This window comes from Cicer arietinum, chromosome 6 (genome assembly GCF_000331145.2).
Source record: "Cicer arietinum cultivar CDC Frontier isolate Library 1 chromosome 6, Cicar.CDCFrontier_v2.0, whole genome shotgun sequence".
Lineage (NCBI taxonomy): Eukaryota > Viridiplantae > Streptophyta > Magnoliopsida > Fabales > Fabaceae > Cicer > Cicer arietinum.
This window is the reverse complement of record NC_021165.2, coordinates 22,522,282-22,534,770: the sequence shown is the minus strand read 5'-3', so window position 1 is coordinate 22,534,770 and position 12,489 is coordinate 22,522,282. Positions and strand designations below refer to the sequence as shown.

General features: G+C 31.5%; 1 protein-coding gene and 1 pseudogene across 2 annotated transcripts; one reads left to right on the top strand and one right to left on the bottom strand.

Annotated features, from left to right (window-relative positions):
- Window positions 1-478: 478 nt before the first annotated feature.
- On the top strand, window positions 479-3,380 carry LOC105852307 (uncharacterized; annotated as a pseudogene).
- Window positions 3,381-7,426: 4,046 nt separating this feature from the next.
- On the bottom strand, window positions 7,427-10,453 carry LOC101491471 (thaumatin-like protein 1b). Of its 2 annotated transcripts, XM_004505721.4 has the most exons (5): window positions 10,180-10,453; window positions 9,373-10,066; window positions 8,262-8,365; window positions 8,110-8,152; window positions 7,427-7,706 (listed from the first exon to the last, which is right to left on the bottom strand). In XM_004505721.4, the coding sequence occupies exons 1-4, from the start codon at window positions 10,238-10,240 to the stop codon at window positions 8,148-8,150; spliced, it is 864 nt and encodes a 287-aa protein (XP_004505778.1). In that variant the 5' UTR covers window positions 10,241-10,453; the 3' UTR covers window positions 7,427-7,706; window positions 8,110-8,147. The 2 variants fall into 2 exon arrangements, 1 of the variants encoding a protein (XP_004505778.1); XR_190034.4 differs by having other exon boundaries at window positions 7,548-7,706; window positions 8,110-8,365; window positions 10,180-10,451.
- Window positions 10,454-12,489: the final 2,036 nt, after the last annotated feature.

Below are 12,489 nucleotides of genomic sequence, written 5' to 3'. Positions count from 1 at the left end.
TTTTGAATTCATGGATTGAGAATTTTTCCGCTGCTCGTAAATTCTGTTGACTTATTTGTCGTTGTGTTACGACTTAAATATTTATCCAAATGTGGGTTACCTTATTTATTTCCCTGTTTTATTTTAATTTCTTTTGAAAAAAAAATACACTCACGCTTTGAAAAACGGGGTGTTACACACACCAAGTCCTTTCCATCCAAAAATTAGTTGGTAATTAGTTGTTATTTGTGTGTGTGTGAAATCTACTCCATACCCCCCCACATATACCTCTCACCTTCAATACACTTAAAAATATGTTTTTACCTTTTATTTTATATTTTTATATTTTATTTTTTACCTTTTATGGCAACACATGCTACTAAAATTAGACATTTACATTCAACCCCGTATAAAATGGCCAAAATACTGTTATTGACCCAAAATACCCTTATTGAAATTTGAAAATAACAAACATACCTAAACCGTACTCTACTCGCCAATGCTCACTCTGTCTCCCTCCTCAACCAACCCTCGCGCGCGCAACACGTTCTCTGCGACTTCGCCACTGTTGTCGGCCCGTCGCCCGTTTGCCCAACACCGACCAAATCAGAGTATTTTGGTCACCATTAACGTGAGTCATTGATTTGTGATACTCCCTTTTGAGTTTGATACTCCATTTGAGTATTTGATTTGCGATCTCTGATTTGTGACTATGACTCTAATTTGTGCATATTATCTCGGATTTGTGAATGTGACTTTGATTTTTTGACAATAAATTTTTTATCTGTGACAAGTATATTTTTATTTGTGATTCTGAATTTGATTTGTGACTTTATCTGTTTTTGCATCATTTTGAATGTGAATGAATCTTTAATTTATTATTGTGAATCTCTAATTTGTGACTGTGATTCTGATTTGTGGTAATTATATTTGATTTGTGACTGTGGCTCTGATTTGTTGGTAATAATTTTGTTTTTATTTGTGACAAGTATATTTTTATTTGTGACTATGACTCTGATTTGTGACTCCCTTTGTTTTTGCATTATTTTGACTATGACCGAATATCTTATTTGTTGATTTATTTAAACATTTATTTGTATTAAAGAAGTTTGTGAGAATGAATAAGAGTAAAATAATTAATTAGTTTTTCAAGAGGAAAATTTTTTAGAGTGAAATAGATGAAAAAATTATAACTTATGCATCTGAAACTAGCTATGAGAATCCAAAAATTGAAGAAAATGATAATCATCTTTACAAGGTTCCTAGAGTTTTCGAAGATGAATTTGAGAAATGTTTAGAACACGATCCCAGAAAGTGCCCTCAAATTTGACAATATCCACCAGATCAATTGGATGCAATACAAAGAGCTTATCTAAAATGTGGTACTTATCAAATAAATTTAGAACAATATCCTTTGTCTGGCAACGAGGTTCATCAAAGACGTTTTCAATATGCTTGGTTTAGCATCTTTTTTTCATGTCTAAAATATTCATCTTCTAAAGATGTTGCATATTGCTTATCATGCTATCTATTTAGCAAAAGACCGAGTGGACGTCCCGAAACATATGTCTTCATTGATACGAGTTTTAGAGGTTGGAAGAAAGTTAAACTTGGAAAACATTGTGACTTTCTCAAAGACATAGGGATGGATCCTTGCTCACCACACAACAATGCAATGAAAGCTTGTTTAGACCTATTGAATCAGGACGAGCATATTAGGAATGCTATTCATGCGCAAAGCTCAGAACAAATTTTGAAGAATCAAATATGTCTCAATACATCAATTGATAGTATTCGTTGATTAACACTTCAAGCTTGTTCTTTTAAGGGACATGATGAAACTAGTGGGTCATGAAATTAAGACAATTTTCTTCAATTGTTAAAACTCTTGGGATCTTATAATGATGAAGTTGCAAAAGTTTTGTTTGAAAATGCTCCATATAATTCCAATTATACTTCACATCAAATTCAAAAATAGATCTTGCATATTCTTTCTAGTAGTGTGAGAAAATATATCTGCGAAAAAAATTGGTTATTGCAAATTTTGCATCGTTATAGATGAAGCTTGTGGCACATATAAAAGACACTACAACTTTAACTCTAAAAGAAGTATTTGATATACTTTCTCCACACAATTTTGATGTTTCTAACTTTCCTGGTCAAGGGTATGATGGTGCTAGTAATATGAGAGGATAATGGAACAATTTACAATAACTAAGGATTGTCTTTATGCATATTATGTCCATTGTTTTGCTCATTGATTGCAACTTGCCTTGGTTATTGCATCACGAGAAGTTGTTCCAATTCAATTATTTGAGAAGTTGATGTTTGTTGTCAATGTTGTTTGTTCTTCTACTAAGCGCCATGACGAGTTACAAGCTGCTCAATTAGAGGAAATTACACATTTGTTAGAAATTGATGAGATTGTAACTAGTAAAGGTGAAAATAAAATTGGTACTTTGAAACGAGCTAGGAATAGTCGTTGGGATCAAATTTCTCTTCTATTTGTAGCTTGATAGATATATATGAGGCAACTTGTACTGTTTTTAAAAGAATTACAAAGGAAAGAGAAAGTTATTCTACATATGGGGATGTTGATAGTGCTTATAATTATTTAAAGACGTTTGATTTATATTTATCTTGCATTTGATGAAAGATATTATGCAGATAATTGATATATTATGTGAAGTCTTACAACAACAATCTCAGGATGTAGTTAATATCATGTATTTGATTGGAACAACAAAGTCTCTTATTCAAACCTTGAGAGAAGATGGTTTGAATGCATTATTTACTGAAGTGAAAACTTTTTGTGAAAAACATGATATTGAGATTTTTGATCTCGACGATGTTCATTCAACAATAAGATTTGGACACTTTTGTCTTCAACAAGGTCAAGTTACAATAGAACATTATTTTAGAGTTGAAATATGTTTTAATGTCATTGATCAACAATTACACGAGTTGAATAATAAATTTAGTGAGCTAGCAATAGATTTGTTAACTCAAATTGTGCTTTTACTCATAAAGGATAGTTATAAAGCTTTTAACATTGAAAAAAATTGGAACTCTAGTTGAAAAATATTACCATATGAATTTCAATATGCAAAAGAAGATTAATTTGAAATTTCAACTCTGACATTTCTTAGTTAATGCTCGTCAATATTTATATTTGAAGAATTTATCAACTATCCAAGAATTGTGCTCATGTTTGATTGCAATTGAAAAGACACAAATTTTTTACTTGATTGATAGACTACTCCGTCTTATCATGATTTTTCCAGTTTTTACTTCTACAATTGAAAGATCTTTATATTGAAAGGAAAATTGCTGTAAGTATCATTTTTTAGTCTATTATTGATGATTTCAAGTTAATTAAAGAGGGAAGATCATTACTTTAAGGTATTTATTAGTCATGCAATTAAATTATTTGAAACTCCATTTTGTGTTTATTACAACTTAACTTTTTGCTATATAATATTATTTATATATTTGATTTATACATTATAATTTTATGTTGGCCACCCTAAACGTTTTAGTCAAGCTCCGCTACTGAAGACATCTCAAACATTGAGAACACATAGACACAACATTCATCAAACCATCTTGTGTTTCATTGAATGAAGATTAATTTGAAAGCGTTAAATTGCACCGATTGAATTGATATTTCTATAAATATATAAATCTTTAGTTGATCCGTAAATTTTTTTGTGAAGTTTTGTATCTGTTATTTGTTTATTATGGAAAAATAAAATAACAGTTGCATAATTAGTCGAAAATAAACATAAACTATAATGAGAATTATATCCATGATAAAAAAATACAACAAAACATAATTCTAAAATAATACAAACTATTAACACAATTTAACTAATGGCGCTCGTGGAACATGCAAAGTAACTTACATAATATCTTAGGAACTACACCATATGGATTTTTTTATCTATATGATCTTCTGAAAAAGCTCAGATACTCTAGTGTGTCATGTAGAAGCTGAACCAACTTTTGCAAAAGGTGATGGAACATGTCGATCAACAGGTGGAGCTTAAAAAGGGAGTCGAGTATATGAAACATGTAAGTACCAAGCATAATATCTATCTGAGACCTCACCAGGAAACTTCACTAGAGGAGAGAGACTATAAAGAGTCGTCATACATGCTCTCAAGGTATTCTGCCACTCTCAAATCTATACTGGCTAGCATCGGAAGAACGTCTTATGAAGTGCACTAAATGCAACCAAACTGTCGAAGACATCGCTCTGGTAGATATGAGATTAAAACCCCACCCAACGAAGATAGCCAAAGAACGTCGTCGTTGGTTCAAAAGATGATTGACTCGGTCATCATTGTATGGTTTAAACATTACATCCTCAAGAAAAATGGCACCAGCCCTATGTCGATATGTAACCAATCCACCTTCGATTACTTTTTTGGCGGTCCATCTACGAGCTCTAGGAGCAGGTTCAAGAACCCTGCCAATGCCTTCCCACTTACTGGTTGTGGAAAAACACTCGTAAATCCAACACTGCATAAAAAATAAAAGACAATTTAGAAAAATTAAAAACACAACTTAATATGAGTCATATATCTATAACAAAGTCATATACCCTCCCAACTGCCTAGTGTCATGAATAACTTCATCTCCCATGTTATCATATAGTTTAACCAATGCAGTTGTACCCCATGCATAGTCCCGACAATGCTATAAATTAGTGAACATGTTAATATACTTCGCCTCGACCCAAGTATGAGTCTTGTCGGCGAAAATAACGCTTCAATCTAAGTGCAAAAAATATATTTTTGCAACACTAAAACCAATAGCTTGGATGGGACTTTTGTATAGATCACGTAACCATTACAGTTTATATTGAACACATTTGTTCAAACTTATCTTAGTAGTTGTTTCTTCCATTGTTGCTCCCAACAACTCATGTGTAGCAATCACAACATTATTAGTATTCATATTTATTGGTGCACTAAAGAACCTACCGCGGGGAGAAATGTGTAAAAGATTCCTGATATCATCTAGTGTGATGGTAATCTCCCAAAACGACATGTGAAATGTGTTGGTCTCTGTGCCACATTTTTATAAAGGCAAATATGAGACCAACGTCAACCATCGTTAAATAAACTCAAGACACGTGCACCAATCTAGAATATTGAATCTAATGTTGTACAATATCAGGTACAACTATTTCAACAAACTTCTTTAGTTTCAAACCATGTGTGATCACCTTCAATGGACCACAATCTTGTAAGTAATTAGAAAACATAAATAACATAACAATAAAATAACGTACTAATATAATATCTCATTAAGAAAAAAAATTAATTAAAAAATATATCTCATTCCCATATTTCAAGTTCGTGAGACCTAAAACTACATGATGTTGCCTTATTCATCCGTCGACAGTGGGTGAAACTCTTTCGCCTCTATTGCCTATGTTGCGGACGATGGTGCAAATAATTTTTCTGATCTCGTCCTAGTCACAAACATAAAATAAACATAAATAATTTGTATGCAAAAAAAATATTGAATTTCAAAATTTTCAAAACTTTCAAAATTTTATTTTTCTGCAACAAAATTAAATTAGGAACTTTTGACGTGGTTGAAAGTTTCAAAAAAAGTGTTTCAGAAGTTTCGTATTGCTCGAAACTATCAAAAATTGTTAAATACTCTATTTTAAAAGTTTTAAATTACTCGAAACTTTCGACAAATATTGAATCCTCTCTTTTGAAAAATTTTATATTGCTTGAAACTTTGAAATATATTTTGAAAAACTAAAAATTACATTTGAAAGATTTCAAATTCATAAAAAAATTGGAAAAATTGTATTTCAAAAATTTCGAAGTGCTCGAAAATTTAGTTAAAGATTTTGAAAACTTTTAAATCGGCGAGTGAAAAAGTGAATAAATTTTTTTTATGCTTTATATATAGTAAAAAAAAGATAAAATTCTCCAAAAATCTGAAACATGACAAATTCGAAGATAGAACATGATACATATTTTAATCTTGATTTAAAGCTAACTGATACGGTTACCTATTTAGTGATCGAACATAAATTTCAACAATTACGTAATTTTTGGCTTCAGATTCTAAACTATTTTTAATTTGTGATTTTTTCAAAAAATCCATTTTTTATTAGAGGAAAATTGTGATAAAGGTTTAAAGTTTTTCTTTAAGGGTGGATAAAAATCGGAGAAAACGAAGTGGGATTTGAGAAGCTTGAGAAAATATTAGAATTTTGGTAAGAGAAACTCAAAGGATTTGTTGAAAATAGTGATTTTTGAATGAGAAGTTTGGATTTGTTGGTTTTGTTTTGAATTTTTGTGTTTTGATTTTTAAGTTTTGTTGGTTTTGAACTTTTGAGTTGTGTTTTATTAAAATTTGTGGAAGCATTTGAAAGAAGAGATGAAGATGGTGAAGGGAAGATGATGAAGGGAAGATGATGGAGATGGTAAAAGGAAGAGGATGAAGATATTAAAAAACTTCATTTGTTCAATAGTACTTTTTAAATAAATAAAAAATATTATTTAATTTTACCAAGTCAGATGCATAACGGTCACGTGTATTTTTGTAAAAAATATTAAAAAGGTATATTGTCTTTAATATATTTGTAATAGATATTGAGTATGTAATAAATTTTAAGAATTTTTTATTTTGTAAGTTAGAAAGTTTTGGAAATTTTCATATATTTCATGTATTTTATTATTTATATATTGAACGCTCATTGAACGGTTGAACCACAGTTCAATTTATTGAACCATAGAAGTCTCACCAATTAATTGAACCCTAGAAGTCTCACCAATTAGACTTAGGATCCGATTTTTAAAACATTGATAATGAGAAGGTTTATAGATTAGGCTTTTATAATAGACCGAGATACATAATGGAATCAGCCTGAAAGGCTTCAAACAAAAAAGAAACTAAACTAACGAGATTGATTTTTCTCCCACTTCTAATGCTCTCAAAAACTCTCAAATACATATTTGAATTGGTCAATCCGAAAGTATTTTACACATCCAGATCGACAAATTCAGATGCACTAGAGGCTTTTGAGAATATTAGAGATGAAAAAAGAACTTACCAACTAAACTAACTAAACTAACTAAACATAAAACCAATATAAACTAACAAGGATAACTCATTTATGTCAAAAAAAAAACAAGGATAACTCATTGTATTCATTTCTTCACCTTTTAATAATATAATTTCATTTGAGTCTAAATCTCTCTCAAATTTTCCTTTCCTCTCATGAGGATCCTGGTGTTTCCTGAGAGATTCAATCCAAAAAATTATCTTGTATTTAAATGGTAATAATTTTTCAAGTTATTAGTTAATGTTAACAGATCTGATTTATCTTTGAATAAAAGATTTCATGTTTTTGTGGATAAAACCAATAGCCATATAAGGGTACCAAACAAATAAAAATGGTACAGAAATAATGTAAGTACATGCTCAAAGCTTTTTCCTATAAACTTAATATGGTGCCAAATATACATTTTTAGCATGTTGAATCCCAAAACTGTGCACGAAGCATCACTCCATAAAACTCATGTACGCACTATTGCAACCATCAATATGTAACAGATATTGAGGTTCTCATAACTAGCAAAATCTAGGCTCCAATCAACTAGTGATAGTTGAAATATATTTAAAGGGAAAACAGAGATAACATTAGAAACAATATTTACAGTGTGTTTTCTCTATATGATATCCTTCAAGTCCTGCATGATGAGCATAATCAGCACACAAGCCATTTAATATTATATTGTCAAAGGATAAAACTTAGGACATATTGCGGATCCGGATTTCCTACAGCCCATGGATTCCCCACGTTCACACAATCGGGTCATCGGTGGTCATTTGATTGAGATTGAACGATCTAGATTCAAGTTTGATATTTTAAATTATAAAATTAAAATCTACATTTCTTTTTTGCTTTCTGATCTCGATCGAACAATCTCTAATGCCCCGACTGTAAGAATGTGGGATTTTCTGACCGCAAGGAATCCAAATTCTCTTTTAGCCAATTTTTAATGAGAAACATGAGCAATTGGACCTAAACAATTTGAGCTAAATTTTATCCACTGTCACATAGCAAAAATGAACACAGGTCGAAAAGCTTACGAGTATACATTAAGAACCGGGTAGTCTTTGTGTCACTTTCAGCCTGAAGTGTCGATACAAAGTGAGCCATAAAGAGTGTTAATGGGGGCAGGACAGGAAAAACGCCACAGCGATACACACAACATAAGCTATAATCTGCGTTTGGATCAGACCTGTAGATGTCGAACTGCCAGATTGTTGTTTTGATAAGTACATCATAGTTTTGTTCACAAGAGGAAGTTGTGCCCCATCTTTCCGAGCTCCCAACAGTTTTTGGCTGCTCAAGGCCACACAAACATGCATATGTTAATGTTATAACTAACTAAAAAGGAATGCAAAGTCTTCACCTAATAAAGATGTTAATGTTCCCAAAAAAGTAAGTTATGTGATTTGTGTGAGGGATGTCGGCCATTACAACAAAAAACACCAAGGAAAATCCAAACATATAAGAGAAAAAGCAAGTTTAGAAACTTAGTGGAAAAAAGCTCACATATAAGAGAAGTTTTAAGAATATATGCATATTTTTAAAGCATATACTCTCTCCATCCGATTAGGATTGTTATATTAATTAAAAAAATTGTTATGAACATGTGATTTTCAGTTTTCAATAATTATTAGTATTATTTATAAGAGTAAATAGTCTTTTTGGTCCCTACATGTATGAGGCGGTGTCACTATAATGTTTAAATGTAGCGAAACTTAAAAAACATTCATGAATATGTCTTTTGATAGTAATTTCAAGGATCAATACTTAATAAACTCCTATGATATAAGCTCGTGTAATTGGGACATGTGAGGCTGTGGCCGGGGATGCCATTGCTTGGAATCCAAATAATCATAATCAATATTGCTACTTGCACCGTTTTAGTCATTTTGGAGTATAGTTTTACTCATAACCATTTTTTATGATTTCATTCATTTAACATTGATACTTGTACTGTTTTATAAAAGATCTTTTTACTCATATTACCATTTTGATAATAATGAAATGAAATTATCCATAGCAATAAAAAAAAGTGGCAAGAATCGAAAAAATATCAAAATTAAATTAAAAATAATAATTCAAAGTGTCACGTCTGTGCCTTATTTAACCCACTCCAAAAAGACAACAGGATTTGCTCCATCGTCCACTTGGCTAAAACTTCCATACCAATCATGTACTCTAATTAAAAGACGGATTTGCCCTTGCTTGAGCAAGGGACCATGCATATCAAAAGCTAAAAAGACTTTAAGAGTTTCGATTTTCGAAGTTTATAATGAAGGAGTAAGTAGTAATTGTTGTACCTTGTGTAAGGTAAGGGACAAAACATGATCAAATAGTTAGCAGAGGCACATGTGTAGGTGCTGGTCTTGTCATCATACGCGTAGCTATATGCGCGTGGGCAAGCATGCTTAAAAAACTGCGAATAAACAGATGGAGCACACGTGTCAGGCGTAGAGTACGCCTCACTGCAACAATAACGAGGATCCCCAAAAGCCTCACACGCGCTTCTGCACGCAACGCTAACACCACTCCTATTACCACGCGCCACCTTAAGATCCGCCGGACAACCGCCGTTAAGATCGATAAGACATCCGGTGGCGCTGCACCCACCTCTCGTCCCTCCTTTAGCCACGATCAACATCGGAAGATTATAACCGTCGACCAAACTCACGTCGTAGAAGTCCAAACCATCGGCTCCGTTCAGAGTGAACTCCGCCAATGTGGCCGGAGGTTTAGCTCCACCGACGCACTCTACTTTGCCGGAACCACAATCAGCGGTTAAGCATGAGAATTTTCCGTCGGAGTCTTGACCGCATAGTGTCCGCGCCCATATCCTACCCGACCAAGATTTCGGGATGTTTATAGTCCTTGATTTTCCGCTCTTAAGGGCGAATCCGGTGGTGGGTAACGCCGGTGAGGTGGCGCCGGAGAGTAATCCCGGCCATATCGTGTAACGGCACTTGTTCACAATCTTGAACGATGCTGAGTGTACATCTGAAAAGAGTTGAAGGACCAAATTGAAAAGCGAAATTAAAATTAAGGGACTAAAGTGCAAGCAAAGTTTATAACTAAAAAATGAATGAAAATTGAGAGTTTGTTTGGTTTACCTGAGAGGAAAGAAAATGCAAATAAACTGAGAATAATGAGAAAGAGAAGAAGGCGACCCATGTGGAGAAGGAGGGATTAACTAAAGAACAAAACTTTGAAGAAAGATTGAGTCAGAAAACACCAAATAACTTCACTTTCTATTGAAGCTTGGCAAGTGGTGTGTGTTTGTGTGAGTTTCTTCTTCTTTTGCTTTTCTTTTCTTTTCTTTTCTTTTCCAGACCCTTCTTTTTTGTTTCCTTGTTTCTTTCTTTCTGTTCTCAACACAGCTGACTCACTTCTTCACTGTTTCGCTTGCTGCTCCAATAAATAATATATTTCTAAAAAAAAATACGGATGTTTTATTAATATATTTCCTTTTTAAAAAAAATTAATTAAAATGGTCTATTTTAAAATAAAAAAACAAAAAATATTCTACTTTTTTTGTACCATTGCAGATCGTGGAAAAAAGATGGTTATATCCTTTTTTTTTTTTTTTTTATTCCCCAAATACCCTACTCTGAAACAATATTCTTGGAATGCCCTACTTTTTCGTTCCTTCAGGAAGTCGTTCCCTGGGGAAGCGACCTCTTGAAGAGGAAATTTTTTAATGCTAACAGGGGGTCGTTTCCTGGGGAAGCGACCTCCCACTGGATTTGTTTTTTTTTTTTTATTATTATATTTTAAAGTTAGTTTAATAATCATGTCATTAACAAATTTTTCCTCATTTTTATTTAAACTTCTCAAATCAGAAGATCGTCTGTATTATCCAGTAAGTCATGATTGTGTGTTCCACATCGATTACTGATTTTTCTTCATTCACTAATACTCAACTCTATATATTTGAGTTTGAATGGACAATTACCCGTATGAGATAACAAGTTATTTTGATTTTGATTTTAATTTATATTTTCCACCTCTTTTTCCGTTAGCTGTATCTGATTTAATGGTATTAGTTATTATCCCATTTTATCTTCCAATAGTTTTTGTTCATTCAAATACAACTTCTCCAGAGAAAAATATTTATAAAATATATTTCAAATAAAACATCAACATATGTGTATACATTATATTATTAAGATTACCTTATCACTCATGAATTTATTAGTAGAATCCACAGTTGATGTAGCATGAACTTCACCATCAACTCTACTCATACCTTATTTAATTTAAAAAATATATATAAATTAAAAAAAACTAAATTTAATTAATATTTATATTATAAATACAATATTTTAAAAAAGTAATGTAATTATTTTCAAAAAAACATATACATTTCAAAAATTTGAGGTTTGAGTAATCCAAATTTTCAAAACTTTCGAAAATTCAATACTTCAAAAGTTTCAAAAATGTGTATTTCAAATTTTTTGTAAAAGATGAAAGTTTTAAAAATATTTAACAAATATAATAAATTCTAATTTTTGCAAAGTTTCCAATATTGAATAAAAGAGTGGGTGTAACAAAATTTAAACTTTATATAATAAAAATAAAAATATTTTTCTTATCTAGTGAGTTTGATTTGGAAAAAAATTGAATTCTAATTTGGGCCAAATACGTTTTACATATTGGGCCTGAGTTATGTAACAATCCCAGTGCAATGCAAAAAGAAAAAGAAAAGAAGTAGTAAATGGACAAAGAGCACCACTTCGGGTTTAATATTAGAGAGTGAAACGAGAGAGTAAAGGCAAATGACTAGAAAAGTTGGTACTCCATTTTTTTCCTTTTCGCAATAAGTTGATATTTTTAAGATAATTGTTGACGATATGAATCTATTAAAAAAGAAAAAATAATAATAAAAGAGGCTATGATTTCAATTGAATAAAACCAAAGTTTTTACCTTACAAGAAAAACAAATGATAAGTATCTTTATAAAAAATGATAAAATTACCCTTAATAAGATTATAGCAAAATTATATAACAAATAATTTAATATCATATTGACCGACAATCACCTCAAAATTATGATGTATTAATAGATAACATTGAAAGTATGTCTACAAAGAAATAAAAAAAACTTCTGATGGAACTTATTTTTGTGAACAAATCAACAAATCACATGGATGTAGAACTAAAAGGTAAAGTGATGGCATTATGTTGAAGGTGATGCATGTTAGATATTAAATCTTCATATGTTTGGTTTATTCATGAAAGATCAAGTTATAAACAATTCAAATGATGCTTTTGTTATCACAACACATAGGAGCGAGTTAAAGAGAAGGACACTTGTATCAACAAAAAGCCAATGTAACCAAACTATCTTAGAAGTGGTGATTGCTATAACATGATACTCTACTTCAGGAGAAGAAATGAGACAATGTCTTTCTTCTTGATCT